Source organism: Protopterus annectens, chromosome 3.part1 (genome assembly GCF_019279795.1).
Source record: "Protopterus annectens isolate FY-2018-M chromosome 3.part1, PAN1.0, whole genome shotgun sequence".
Lineage (NCBI taxonomy): Eukaryota > Metazoa > Chordata > Ceratodontiformes > Protopteridae > Protopterus > Protopterus annectens.
In genome coordinates, this window is record NC_056732.1 from 1,914,494,288 (window position 1) to 1,914,509,781 (window position 15,494).

The window sequence follows — 15,494 nt, forward strand, 5'->3', positions numbered from 1 at the left end:
AAGAAATAATGATCACTCTGTCCCCACTCAAGAAATAAGCTGGAGAGTCTTTGTTTGAACATCTCTAAAGTTTGACTGCATGGAACATTAAAGTAATAATGACCACAGTATCCCTTTCCCCCACACAAACTATAGTGATCTCTGTGCCCAACTCTGAGTGGGATCAGTTTTTAGACTAGGTGGGGCCAACAACAGAGGACCATAATAAAGTCACCTATACAGCCAGAAATTATGACCCCAGATGCTTTGAGTCTTCTGGGATGAGGGGTGCTGACAGAGTAGTACTTTTTTTTTATATACTAGGTAGTACTGGTAGGGTGATCTTGCACCAAAGTATATTCAGAAATGAGAGAATTTACATTACGCTGTGAACAAAATACATATTTTCAAAAGAAAAATGCTCTTCCTTTCCCTCTGTTTGGCTAAAGTCAGCAGAACACAGACAAAAAAGAGAGTACAGTAACTGGCATTTTATTTCTGGTTCAGCTGACCTTGCTGAAAAATTGGGTTCGTCTCCTTTAATAGTATTTAAAAGGGATAGTAACCTTAAAGAACTGGTACAAAGAAAAGGAAATGAATTTTCGTTTTCTAGGCAAAAAGGGACATTTAAGTGTGGTTCTTGTAATTATTGCAAGTATATTAAACCTGGGAATTCCTTTAACATTGGGAATAGGAAATTCCACATCAACCACAAAATTAACTGTCAGACTTGCTCTGTTGTCTATGCTGCATTCTACGTTTGCTGTCCAGCCTTCTATATTGGGAAGACGGACGAAACTCAGAAGCGTGTTACCAGCATATATACGCTATAAAGAAAAATAAGGGGGATAATGCTCTAGCGAAGCATGTTGACAAAAATCCAGGACACTCTTTTGCCTTTATGGGTATTGACCATTTACAAGGGAGCATTAGGGGTGGACCATTGTCATTGATGTTAGAGTCCCGTGAGCTTGAATGGCAATTATCTTTGAATGCCTTTAAAGCTCCGGGACTCAATGAAAACTGTAATATAAATGCAGTTTTAAAACTACGTAGTTACTTGAGATAGTTTTTTGTTAATTTCTCTTGTCTATTTTGAATAATATTTTATATTCTAATTTTATTTTCTAAATTTCATAATTGAGATATTTAAAGTTTTTTATGAGTGACTTTTATAACTGATTTTACTGTCATGCTATTACCTTGAGGATGTAATTTTGCATCAATACTTGTGGCGAAGGCTTTTGTAACATGATGTGAGATAATAGGTTAATTGACCATTCTGTGACGTAACTTATATTTCCGGTTGTGTGTGTACTTAAACTCATAGAGTTTTTTATGTTTATCTGAAGAAGCTGCATTGCTTTTTTGTGGCGAAAACGCTTTTTCTTAAAAAAATAAAACTGCGTTAATATTAAAGAACACAGTCTGCTGGCGTTCTCTTTTGGGACATCCTGTTGTGATTTTTACTTGTTTTTCCACTCGTGTGCTTGTAACTTGTAAATTGAATTACATTTCATGCACTTCTACAACAACAAAATGTCATTTTTGACAGTGCGCAGCACTCATCTTATATTGATTTATATCTGTGAAAGGGGATTCAGAGATTTATTGACAGAATTACTGGTTTAGACTACAGCTTGGCTGAGTAAGCAGTTAATTGATATATGTCTTTTTTTTTTTTTTTGGAGGGGAGTTAGAGGAGCTAGAAAGGACCTAAACCTCATAGTCAGTATATTACTTGCATTAAAAATGGATTACTGGAAATAGGAAGGACCTTGGTTTTTTTTACCATGTTGCTAAACATTCGTCTTAAAGATCTACCTTGTTTGCAAAATAAAGTTAGACATGAGAAGGTGCTGTATACATGGGCCATCTCTTCTTCTTCCAGTTTTATAGGTATGGCCTACATGATTTTTCTCTTTCACTCCCTCTCTCTCTTACTTTGTCTACCAGTGGTTGAAAGAAGATTGAGACAATAATGTCACCAATGTAGCAAGTGACATTATCATCCCTTTTGGTAAGAGCAACGTTGCAATGTTCCTGCCAACTACCACATCAATAGCAACACCCTAAGGATTCACTCAGTGGTGACAGACCTGGGCACACAGGGTGACAGCAATATTACCTTTGATCAACATGTCTCCACAGTGACAAGAAGGCCATTCTATAATGCTCATCTTATAAGTAAAGGCATTGCCTCCAGAAAAAAAAAGGTTATAATGCCCCTGTACTCTTCCCTCCTCAGGCCAATAATTAAGGACAACACCCCTTTTGGCATATACCTTGCCAAGAACCTGCAACAACTGGAGAAACCACAAAGGTTCCTCACAAGGAAAATTCAAGGTCTTTAGCATCTGTCCTCTGTGGATTGCCTGAAATCAGTCTCACTTTATTCTGTTTCATACAGACTACTCAGAGGCAATCTCTGCCTTGCATATAAGGCAATGTCTGACCCTGCTGTATTAGAAATGCTGCATATCCGCAAGTCAAATGGTGCACAGGTTACTTGCTCTAAAGACCTTAATCTGGTATGTGACATTAATAGAACTTGCTGGAAGGACAGATTTTTCTCCCAGAGGTTACCACACTTTTGGAACAGACTCCCACTTCATGTCAAACAAAGCACCTCATTGCCCCTCTTCAAACACAATCTGGATGAGTGGATGGGTAACAGTAAATTCATCCCAGGGGTTCCACCTGTGTCCCTCTTGGGCTGGGACAATAGGTGCTTATTGTGGAAATAAGGGTAGAACTTGGCTAGGCTTGTAAGACACCTAGGCTCATTAGCCTAGTAGCTTCCTATGATCCTATAAAGAGGAGCTACTGTCATCATGATACTCGCAAGATGTAGCACAGATATTGTTCTTCTAAGAAAAGGTGATGAGATAAAATCTACTCAAAGAAGCAGGTTAATGTGTCATTTTCTTTAGGCAGACCTGCCTTCTGAAGGCAAACATGTTCCCCCGACCTTCACTGCTATTAAGCAACAGTTGTAAATATTTTCAAAAGGCTATTTAAATCTCAAAAAGAAGTAATGATAAGTCACAATCTTAAAAATAAAGGAGCTGTACCTCTGCTGAAAAGGGGTTCTTTGCCCAGCTAGACTATTCAGGTTAACAAATATAGCAAACAAAATAATTTAATTTGCCTCTGTATATGGAATAACACAACATATTTTTTTCAATGTTTAACAACAGCAACATTCCTACTTGTGCAGTTTGCACATGAAGACAAAGTGACACACCAAATACACAAGAACCACTGTGTACAGCATGTTAAATTGACACATCAAATACACAAGAACCACAGTGTGCAGCATGTTAAAGTGATGCACCAAATACCTAAGAATCACAGTGTACAGCATGTTAATGTGACGCACCAAATACCCAAGAACCACAGTGTACAGCATGTTAAAGTGACACACCAAATACCCAAGGACCGCCGTGTGCAGCATGTTAAATTGATGCACCAAATACCCAAGAACCACTGTGTACAGCATGTTAAAGTGACGCACCAAATACCCAAAATCCACCATGTACAGCATGATAAAGTGACGTACCAAATACCCATGAACCACAGTGTGCAGCATGTTAAAGTGGCGCACCATATACCCAAGAACCACTGTATACAGCATGTTAAAGTGCCACACCAAATTCCCAAGAACCACCGTATACAGCTTGTTAAAGTGACACACCAAATACCCAAGAACCACTGTGTACAACATGTTAAGAGAAAATTAATTTAGATGACAAAAGAGTTTTAAATGTGAGTAAATACTACAATGATCTTCAATGCTTATCAGATTTAGAGTGCAGCTTGAGGAAGGAATGAGCAAAGATCCTATTAAAAAGAAACCTAACATGGCAAGGATGTTTCAGCAGGTCTGAGCTACAGTTGGAACAGTTGTCAGTTCAACAAAAGTAACTATGACTAATGCCATAGGTCCTTGGATAACATTAAGAGGTGTGTTGTATTACAAAAACAGTTTATTTTTCTGAGTAGCTTTCTGCCAGCTGTTGTATCTAGCAAAGGTTATACCCACTGCATTATGATAATCATATTACAGACTGTATCATGACATGTTATAATATTCTGATGAATTATGATACCAAATCCTGACTGATGTCAGTGTACAACATAATTTCAGAAAAGTGCTGTATGCAGAAGACGTACCTGGGTTATAAGGGTTCTGCACCAAACTGTTAATGAATTGGGATCTACTGCATGCCCGCAAGACATTTCTGCCCGTAAAATATTTGGATCATAATCTCCTGTAAAGGTGAAAGACAAGCAATTTGTAAAATTGAATGTTTTTGTATGGACAAAGTTTTCCTCATTTTTGAAGAAAAGTTAATATTTCAACAGAACTATACTATAAATAAATAATTTTCTCTGATAAAGGCAATACCACAGTCATTAAACTGTTTTTTTTTCTCAGACTAAAAAATGAATGCCTGCAATTACATATACAATATAAGGAATATGTCAAACATCTGTATAGCACAACATTGTTAAGAAAAAGGCTTGTGACAATTTAATAAACTAAGACTGAATTTAACACAAAATCCTAGAAGCATCATTGCACATCACTGAAACATCTTCAGTGGTTATAGGCAGAAAACACATTTAAATATCCTCATTTATTGTTCTGTGATAAAATACTTTACAACTCCCCTATCCTATAACAAGTAGTAACCTTCAGTGGTACATTACAAACTGAAAGTCAGCTAGATTTGCTGCTGCATAGGAGACTAAAGTGTCTACATAATATTAAGAGCTTCCTGTTTGAAGGTCAGCTGTTACAGTGTACACTCTTAAATGTCTTTACTTTTCCTTACTATCTAGTCAGAAGTCCTGAAATACCACTCATATCAAATGCACAAATTAGATACACATTTGCATTAAATGTAAACTTCTTTGGTGCTCTTACATTTTTCACATTTCTATTATTGCACCTGACAGTTAAAGGTAGTACATCCAGTCTTACCTGACAGATAAACAATTACTACAAGGTGCTGTCCTTAGGTCACTACTCTTTAACTTGTTATTAGCATACTTAGGTTTTTGCCTGTCCCACGCTAATAAATTACTGTATGTTTTTGATTTGGTAAGTTGGGCCTCAAACCAATCAGCCAGTGAAATTACATCTAGATTTACAAAGAACTTAATACTTTTATACAGCTACATGAAGAAAATGAGGCTGTGAGTCAATTTTAGCAAAATGAGAGTATTGCTCTTACAAATGGAATACATCTAAACTTCTCAGTAGAGTGAAGAACCGTGAGAGCATGGGTGGACCAAACGGTGCAGCGCAACGATCAGTGCATAGAGTTAAGCACCAGATGTGACATCCATGGCTGGAGTTCATCTTTGCACGACAGCTTGCTCTGCACTACGTGGGTTACACTGCTCTGCTATTTGGGGATTCATAGTCATGCAGAGTCACACTGGAGTAATGTCTTACAAAGGATAAATTTCTATGACCATGAATTACTGAACTGGTATATTTCTGCACTTCCCTCCTGAGCTCTGCACCTATAAATCAACACAAGTCCTGACAATAACAGACCACATACAGACACCCCACCACCACCACAGAGACCCAGACGTCGATCATAATCCTGTCTATTAGATAGCACAGTCATTCAGAGGTAAGTGTTGCTACCTCACAGCTGTTGGCTCCCCAGTTAGAGTTCTGGATGAGGTACCTCTTATACATAATCTGTATGTGCTCCTTCTGTTTATCTGGGGCTTTGCTGGGTACTCCAGTTTCCTCCCACATCACAAAGATATGCTATTAGGCAAACTGACTATACTCTGATTTGCTCATAGTGTGGGTGTGCCATGACTAGGTATGTGGGTGCATATGTCCTGCAATACACTGCCATCCTGTCCTGACTTGTATCTCTGCCTTATGCCCAATGTTTAAAAGAAGAGAACCTGGCTCACCCATGGCCTGAGATAGGATTAAGTTAGTATTTGGGAATGACTGAATGAATAAATCCATCACTGTGCCACAGGCACATCATCAAATATATTAACATTAACCATTGCAACAGACAGCCATAAACACTATGAAATAAAACCTTAACATTGTTTTTCAAAAAAACATAAACGTTTAGAGAAATACTAGGAAAAAAAATTCATTTGGAATGACTGCTTTGTGCATTTCACAGTTGCAGGTAGCTGCATTCCAGCTATCAGTAGGCATAATGGAGGAAGCCATTTTATATAGACCACTAGCTGATTGTAGAACACATACCTACATACTTCCATACACACAGCTCACATACCTAGGCGCATTTTGAATAACACTGGTTCACCTACTTACATGACTTCAACATGTGGAAGGAGAGTGTGGCAAAATTCATGTGGACAAGGGCAGGAAATACAAACTTTCTACAGAACACTTCACAGCCAGAAAGCAGAACACAGAAACAAGCCCTGTGAGGCTGCCATACTAAGTACTTCAGCCCTGTAAGATTTTCATTTTAATCTCCTCATAGACTTAGATTAGTGGTTCAGTAAATTATCTGCACATAAACAGATCCATTGTGGTAAGGAACAAATGTGAACACATCTATGAGTTCTGAAATTCGAAAACTGAATGCCCAAAAGGTTGGACTTAGGCATTTCTCAGAATATTCCCTTTTCTCTGAGGTATGACAGTCTCAGACTTGATATATATAAGTTTAGGGATGTGGAGATACAAAAAGAAGTTTTAAGGAGAAGAGTGATTTTCAAGATTTGCTCTTCGCCTGTGTTTTCGGTCATTTTCTTCTTTCGGCTTTTTGGCACTTGGCATTTTGACTGCAGACATTTCAGTTTGGAGCTTTTTTATACCTAGTATGCAGAAATGTGAAGACATACAGTGAACAGACAGTTGGAATATAACAATTAGTGATAACATAGTGCAGGGTCTGCATTTAACAGCAGACAGCAAACACCACATAGCAATGTATAGATGCTATGATGTTTGGCAGTTTAGTTCAGAGGATTAAGGCTACAATCTACTAAAAGAGATTTATCATGTAGTCCAGGCTTTGAATTCTGTATTTGCTGCAAGACTTGAGCAAGTTTATGAACCAAACAGTGTTCCTGGGCAGCCCCAGAATCGAAACAATTTGGTCTAGTGACTTTACCTGATTAAAACATAAAAATGGTGCAAAACAGTTTTATATGTAATTGTGATAAAAGTCCAGTATTGGATAGCTTTGCAATTGGAAAACTACAATTCTTCTCTCAGATGCAGTTCTTATGTGGTGATCCCTTGCATTAATAACATCAAATGTAGACTCTGGCACAGAAATAAGCACCCCCTCTTTTTGATATACTCTGCTTAATAGCTGAATATGACTGTGTCACTGACAAACTGAGTGATATATAAAGACCGTAGAGAATACAGAAGCAGTGAATTAGAGAACAGACTAAATGAAGAGAATATTTGCATATTTTCAGTGTCCAGCTTTGGCACCTTAATTTCCTTCACCCCATTGTTCTGTATCTGCATTCCTGCATGTAAACTCTGGGGAAAGAAAAGACAAAAAATGACACCGTTGGAAGGCTGCATTCATGAAATGACTTGCATCTCTTCAGCTAGCTATTTAAGAACTTGACTCTTTTCATATAATGGTTATTTTAGATAACAATCACACCGTTTATCATACCCACCCTGTGCTGATGTCCAGTATGACTTCACCACAAGCATGTGTTTCTTTTTCCTTGACATGATTTTCTTTAAGAAAATGATACTAGATTGAGATGGCAAATGAGTTCATAGAGTAGTGCTAGGCTAACTGCCCTTGTGGGCCATTTTAAGCTTAAACAATTATTCCTTGTGAGACTCAAACTCTGCACTTTGTGTCTTCAAAGTAAGCACCTTAACCGTCCATCATGTCAAACTTCAATTTAAGAAATTGTATTTATCAAAATCTGTCTGTAAGTGTGCATCTTAATCTGTAAGCCTCCAAAGTGCCAGTACAGCAAATATTTACACTTTGGTGTAACAATGAGCAGCAGTTGTTAACTTCAATAAGATTTCACTTCTTAAACAACTGGTTTTGTCTGCGAGACGCTATTTAATAGCACATGCTAATTATAACAAATAGTAAATCACAATCTTTCATCACACTCATTCAGTGGAAAAAAAAATGTACTTAATATTGTAAGCAAACTCCAAAGTTCAACATGGTAGGTTTACTTGTTCTAAGAAGAACAACATTACGTTTTATAAACATGCACTTCAGCTATCTTTAACAGTGAAGAATAAACAAAAAATACCTGCTATTTCATCCTTTCCTCTCACAAATTTCAGGGTTGTATCACTTGGATCATATTGTTTTTCTGATGTGCTTTGGTCTGTGTTCATATTTTCTGAATATGAACCTGAACTGACTTAGTACAGTGATTACTCTCTATGTGCAGTGAGGACACTGAAGCTTATTTATTATCAGCTGCAACAAATGGGTGTGACTGAAGCACAGTTTACGAGAAAATGAAAATGAAAGCATAAACAAAACAAACAAAAAAAAAAACCTCAGGATTGCAACGTGTACCTTCTCCATGTGGGATGTTACTGCAACTTGTATTGCTCTACAAGTAATGTGAAACGCTTTCTCTACTTTGAAATGGGAACATTGTTTAAGCAAAATAAATTGACTTTTGCTAAGTAAGAATATTTTCTGCTTTGCAATTTTATTTTTTAAGTATGTACTAGAAAGAGATATGAAATATATGAAAGCTTTGAATTACAACGGATAGTAATGTGTCTATGGGGGAAGGATTAAACAAGATTATATATATATATATATATATATATATATATATATATATATATATATATATATATATTAAGAAATGTAAAGAAAACTTTTTGTGCTGTTATGATGAATGTACTTAAGTTGATTTTTTTTTCCTAATTTTTGCTGGCAAAAAAGGCATTATGCTACCTTAACAGTCTTTGTAACAGTTACTACACAAAAGAAGCAATAGGGTTAGGAGGGTGGCCTAATGGTTAAGGTGTTTGTGCAGGGTTTGACTCTCACAAGGGATAATTGGCTAGGCTTAAAATGGCTCGCAAGGGCAGTTAGCTTAGTATGAACCTATGAGTTATTACAGGGGCACATTTATTTTAGGGTTGTGAGGGTGACCTAATGATTAAGGTGTGTCCCTTACAAACCCAAGGTGCAGGGTTCAAGTCTCACAAGGAGTAATTGGGTATGCTTAAAATGGCTCTCAAGGGTAGTTAGCCTAGTACTATTTTTTTTTTTTTTTTTTTTTTTATTTTACATTTGTTAACTGGGAAAAAATCCAACTGGACCAGGTCCATTTTCAGTGGATGCCCAGGGAGAAAAGCTCCACGTTTGACAAGAAGAAAACAAAACAAGAACAATACAAAAACAAGAACAATACAATATGAAATAAGTATAAACAAATACAAATGTTTAGAGGTAGACATATACAAGAATCTATCACAATAATTCATATAGGGTTACATGAATATAATCATATCTTACAATATCTGTAGATAAATATTACAAAAGAATGGTAGTGACTACATTTGCTATTTTAAATGACTGTTTATATTTCCTAGTGAGTATACACTGAAGGAGGTAGCAAACCAGTGTGGCTTAATTGGAAGTGAGTATATGTAAGTGTGCAAGCACAGGTGTATATGATGTTAAGCGTGTTGTCGAGGAGGAGCGAAGATATACTAATTTTCAAGTAATACATGGACAGATCCAGCTTTTAGTTTTAATAGTCTTTTAAAGTTAAAGTTTGTTGTTGCAGAGGATATATTAGTGGGAAGGTTGTTCCATTTTTTAGCTATGATGTGAGAGAAAAGGGCTTTGCCTGCAGTGTTGTTTGCAGATGTGATACTGAGGAGAGGTTTGTTTGATGAGCGGAGAGGGCAACTGGAAGAGTAGGAGGTTAGTAGCTGTTGTAGGGCTAGAGTTTTCTCTGGGTAGTTTATAATGTTGAAGGCATAAGTGAGATGTAAGATAGTAGGTGTGGGAATTCTAGCCATTGTAATTGTTTTAGTACTTGGCAGTGATGTGTTCTGAAAAGGGAGTTGTTGGTAAATTTGGTTATTTTATTATAACATGACTCTAGTTTGTCCAGAACTGATTTTTTAATATGTGTCAGGATTGGAGCAGCGTAGGTAAGTGTTGATAGGAGGTGAGTTTGAGCTAGAGTGAGTCTTGCTTTGTCTGTGAGGAAGTTTTTGTGTCTATAAAGGGTTCTCATTTTTTTATGAACTTTCTGAATAGTTTGAGCTATGTGTAGATCAAAGGATAGGTTGTTGTCTATTTCTATCCCTAGGTGCTTTGTGTGGGTGGATGGGGAAATGATAGTTCCATTTTTTGATAAGATAGAGAAATCAGCAGGAGTAGTTTTAGTTTTGTTAGGGGTAAACAGGAGAAGTTTTGTTTTGTTGGGGTTTAGGATAAGTTGGATGTCTGTGATCCAAGTTTCAATGGCAGAGAATGATTCTTGGGCTTGCTCTAGCAAGGTGTTGACAGATGGGGCTGCACAGATGAGTGTAGAGTCATCTGCATACTGTATTAGTGAGGCTTGTTTGGAAGCGATGTGTAAATTGTTTGTAAAAATAGAGAAGAGAAGTGGGCCTAATATTGAGCCTTGTGGTACCCCTATGGAGTTAGGGAGAGGGGGATAGTTGATTTTGCTATTGCACAAATTGTTTTCTGTCCGATAAGTAACCTTTGAACCAGGAGATAGTGGGAGAATTAAAGGATAGTGAGTGGAGAGCATCCAATAGTTTAGGATGTAAGACCGTGTCAAATGCCTTTAACAGGTCCAAAAAGATAGCAGATACATAGTTACTGTTGTTTCTATGATAGTTAACTTGATTGGTAAAGGAGAGAAGGGCAGAAGTTGTACTATGGTGAGGTCGGAATCCGTGTTGGGTGGGGGAGAGAAGATTGTTTGTTTTCAAGTATTGCATGGCTTGGTAATGTATGCATTTCTCTAAGAGCTTGGAGAAGGGGGATGGTATAGCTATAGGCTGATAGTTGGAAAAGTCATAAGATTTTCCACCTTTATGCAGAGGTATAATGTAAGATATTTTCCATAGCTGAGGTACATAGGCTTCTTGAATGGACCTGTTTATTAGGATTGAGACTGGGTAGAATAGGGAGTCAGCTCCAATTTTTAGGAATTTTGCAGGTATTCTCTCTGCTGCAATAGTAGGTTTTAGGGTGTGGAGGAGTTGTTTGATTTTAGATGTGGGGACAGGTGAGAGAGAGAAAGATGGAAGATTAGTAGTGCTGGAGGGAGGGGTTCCTGCAGCTGTGGCTGATAAGTTGTTAGAGTTATGTATTTGGTTGGACAGAGTTTGGATTGAGTTTATGAAATAACAGTTAAACTAGGAAGCTATATCATTATTGTTTTCATTGGAGGTGGAAGGGGTGGGGGTAGCGATAGTGCCAGGTTTCAGTAAGGAGTTGATACTGTGCCAGAACTTTTGTAAATTATTTGGGTGTTTGTTTTGGAGATCAAAGAAGTAGTTTTGTTTGTCTAGTTTAGTATGTTTTTTAGCTAGGCTCCTGAGTTGGTTATAGTTTTGTTTAGTTTGATAGGTGTTTTCTTGTTTCCATTTCTTCCAGGCCTTGTCTCTGGTTTTTAGTAGGGCTCTAGTGGCCCTGCTTAATCATAGTTACTTTTAGTTTTGATCTTTCTCTCTGGTGCAATGGAGTTTAGAACTGAAATGAATGTCTTATTAAAGTATTCTACTGCCTGATCAAGGCGAAGGGTTTTTAGAGGCTGCTAGTTACATTGCTTTAGAATGCTATTTAGGTTGTCTGTGGTACAGTTGTGATCATCTCTGATTAGTCTATAAGTAATGAATTTTTGACTAGTTGTATATTTCCTTAGGAGAAAGGTGGGCAGATGGTCACTGAGTATATCTGGTAAAGAACCAGTCTGATAGTAGTGTTTAAGGTTATTGACTAGTGTCCAGTCAATAATGGTTTGTTTTTGGTTTCTTTTATCAGTTCTGGTGGGTTCCAGAATTAGTTGGGTGAAGCCATAGAGGTTTATTTGGTTGGTGGGGTTGCTGGAGCTGCAAGCTAGCCAGTCAGTATTAAGCTTGCCTAGTAAGATTGTTTCTTGAGGGGAATTCAGATTAAGCCAGTGAAGGATTTCTTCTATGACTGGTGAATTATTTCCGGGAGGGATATAGCAGCACAGAATGTTAACTGTTTTATTCTTGTTTAATGATAGGGTACAGGCTATGATTTCAGCATTAGGAAAAGTAGGTAGAGGGGTATGGAATGGCTTTAGGTTTATTTCATTTTTAAACAGTATTGCTACTCGACCACCTTTCCTATTTGTTCTATCCTGCCTTATGATGTTATAACCTGGTGGTAGGATTTCTTCACTAGGGACATGTGGTTTTAGCCAGGACTCAGTAATAGTTAGAATATCAGGAGAGTAATGTGTAATAAAAGCTTGCAGTTCTTGGAGTTTGTTGTAAATACTTCTAGTGTTGATGTTAATTATTAGTAAATCAGTTTGAGATCTTTTGGGGAGATCAGAGGAAGAGGGTCTTGGGTTTGGGTGTATGTCACCAGCAATAAGGAGTATTTTATCACAACTGCAAAACAAACACATAAACACACAAAGACATACTCGGAGGCACTGATCAAAAATCTACCAAAACTACAGAGGCCTCCAAAGCAGACACCCAAGCAACTGCCACCTCAAGACATAAGACATGCAACACATAGTTCTCAAAGTCAGTGTGCTAAACAGTCACAGCCCTTAAGGCCAAACACAATGCCAGACACACTTGTTATAGGTGACTCCATAGTCAGACACACTGACGTCCCACTCACCAGACTGAACAAGGAAAAGATCACAGTAAGCTGCCTGTCGGGCGCTAGAATCCGCCACATAACACAAGCACTCAGGTCACGCCACAGCAAGTACAAGTATGACTCAGTCATTGTCCATGCCGGTGTGAACGACCTGAGACGTACCTCCCTGGACTACATGAAAAGAGACATAGAGGAGCTCTCAGATTATGTAGCCCAGGCGGTATGACCCTGACCCTGAGCAGTATCCTACCCTCACCAAGAATGATGCCACAATACAGAGACAAAATGATCAGCTTTAATAATTGGCTTAATTACTGGTGTCATTCTAAGGGGATCCAATGTCTGTCTGCCTGGGATGACATGCTTGACAAGCCACACTGCTTGCAAGGGACGGCTTGCACCTGTCACCCTGGGCTTCCGGATATTGGCAAAGGCTCTTGCCACCCCCATAGTGCCTTTTTAGGCAAGGCTCAAATGATAAACCTACCACCCTAGAAAACAAAAATGGAGAAAAACTAAGAGTAATACTGCTCAATGCCAGAAGTCTAAACCTCAAGATGCACGCCCTCGAAGCCCTCCTCAGTATGGAGAACATCGATGTCTGTGCTGTGACTGAAACCTGGTTCAAGGCTCCTGAGAGCACCCCAGCACTATCAGGTTATACCTCATATCATGCGTTCCAGCCCCAAAATCCAGACTGAACCACAAAAGGAGGGGGAGTATCCATATTCATAAAGGATACCCACACCTCCAGGTTAGTGGCAATGCACGAAGCACTGGAGACCATCCAGGTGCAATTAACCATAGGTAAAACTGCCCTACAGTTTGTAGCATGCTACAGACCACCCTCTCAAACTCAGGAAACCCACACAGCCTTCCTGAAGACACTGGAGAGTATGAATGTCTCTCCAAACACCATCATATTGGGTGACTTCAACTACCCAAACATAGACTGGGAACATTACTCAAGCCCCAACACCCTAGCCCAAAGGTTCCTGGAGTTCATAAACTCAAATGCTATGGAACAACTAGTCACCATTCCCACAAGAGGAGAAAATATACTAGACCTGATCATCACAAACATGGGGACAAAATGCTCCACACCGGAAGTATATCCCTCATTGGTGAGATCAGACCATAAATTAATCTCACTGGAGATCCACATCCCGCCCCAACCCCAGCAAAAAGACCACAGTGAAGAACTTCTCAAAAGCAAACTTCACACTTCTTAAGACTGGAGTGGTATCCTTCAAGGCCCCGAGCCAGTGGAAACCACAACCCACGCTGCTGAAACCCTTACAAATGCCTTCTACGAGCACCTCCAGGAATGTATGGATCAAGCAATCCCTAATAAAATCAAGACCCTTTCCACCAAAGGCAGGCGCCCGGTCTGGTGGACCCCAGCCATAAACAAACTCTACAACAAGAGGAGAAAGCTACTACATGACAGAGCAAAATCCCTAAAAGGGAAGGCATCTCTGATCACTACAAGCAAAAAACTACGATCACTCATAAAATCATACAAGGCCAACTTTGAGAGAAAAATCGCTAATGACACAAAAGACAATCATAAGGCCTTCTTTAGCTATGTTAGAAACCTGGGTGGAAACTCCCAGATATGCTCAGAATTAGTCCAAAATGATACAAAAATCACTGAACCCACAGACATTGCCAACATACTGGCAGACAGGTTCAGTGCAAATTTCTCCCAAAAGGAGAAATATCTATCCCACCAGAGTCTAGCCTCCCAAACATCTCGGATGCCCAGTGAGAGCTGCTCTCTTTAAAGCAAAAAACACAGCATCAATGGGACCAGACGGTGTCCCTGGCTGTGTGCTACACGAACTCAATGAGGAACTAAACCCACACATAAGGCTGATGTTTAATCTTAGCCTTACTACAGGATACGTACCCAAAGAATGGCATACGGCAACTGTGGTCCCACTCCACAAAGGCGGTGCTTCTACGGACCCTGGAAATTACCGCCCCATAAGCTTGACGAGCCTTGTCTGCAAAGCTATGGAGAGGATCATAATGGAACTCATAAATAAAGACATTGGGGACCTACAGACACTGGATCCTACCCAATTTGGCTTTGTCAAGGGCAGATCCTGCCTCTTGAACTTGGTGACTTTTTGAAACAGTCACTAAGGCTATTGATGAGGGTAAGGCAGTTCACACAGCCTACCTTGACCTAGCAAAGCGTTCGACACAATACCCCACTCGGGCATCATAGAAAAGCTCACCAGCTTAGATGTAAACCCATATGTCACAAGATGGGTTGCAAACTGGCTCAAGGACAGAACCCACAGGGTTAGAGTTGCTGGTGCCATGTCAGACTCTAAGCCGGTCATGGCGGTGTCCCACAGGGCTCAGTCCTGGGCCCCTCTTGTTCAGCATTTATTTTTCTGAAGTGCAGGCAAACATTGAAGGATTGTGGCTGACAAAATTTGCAGATGACTGCAAACTGGGCACCATAATTGACACTCCATCAGACACAGACATCCTCCAGAGAGGTCTCATAGAAATGGATAACTGGTGCCAGAGCCATGGCCTTAAGCTAAATGCCAAAAAATGTATAGTCATACCCTTTGGGAAAAACAAGGTAACCCCTAATTGCCACATAGGTGGTAATCCATTAAACACGGAAGACGTTATCAGGGACCTGGGGAC

The 15,494-nt window shown here is 39.1% G+C and overlaps 1 protein-coding gene across 1 annotated transcript in view; it reads right to left on the bottom strand.

The window, feature by feature from the left end:
* Positions 1-8,416, bottom strand: part of LOC122798825 — a 57,895-nt gene extending 49,479 nt beyond the window's left edge. The window contains exons 1-2 of the mRNA XM_044067952.1: positions 8,263-8,416; positions 4,156-4,253 (exon numbers count right to left, since the gene is read on the bottom strand). Coding sequence (XP_043923887.1) covers positions 4,156-4,253; positions 8,263-8,350 — 186 coding nt within the window. The 5' untranslated portion in view covers positions 8,351-8,416. The remainder of the gene's footprint in view (positions 1-4,155; positions 4,254-8,262) is intronic.
* Between the last annotated feature and the right edge of the window lie 7,078 nt (positions 8,417-15,494).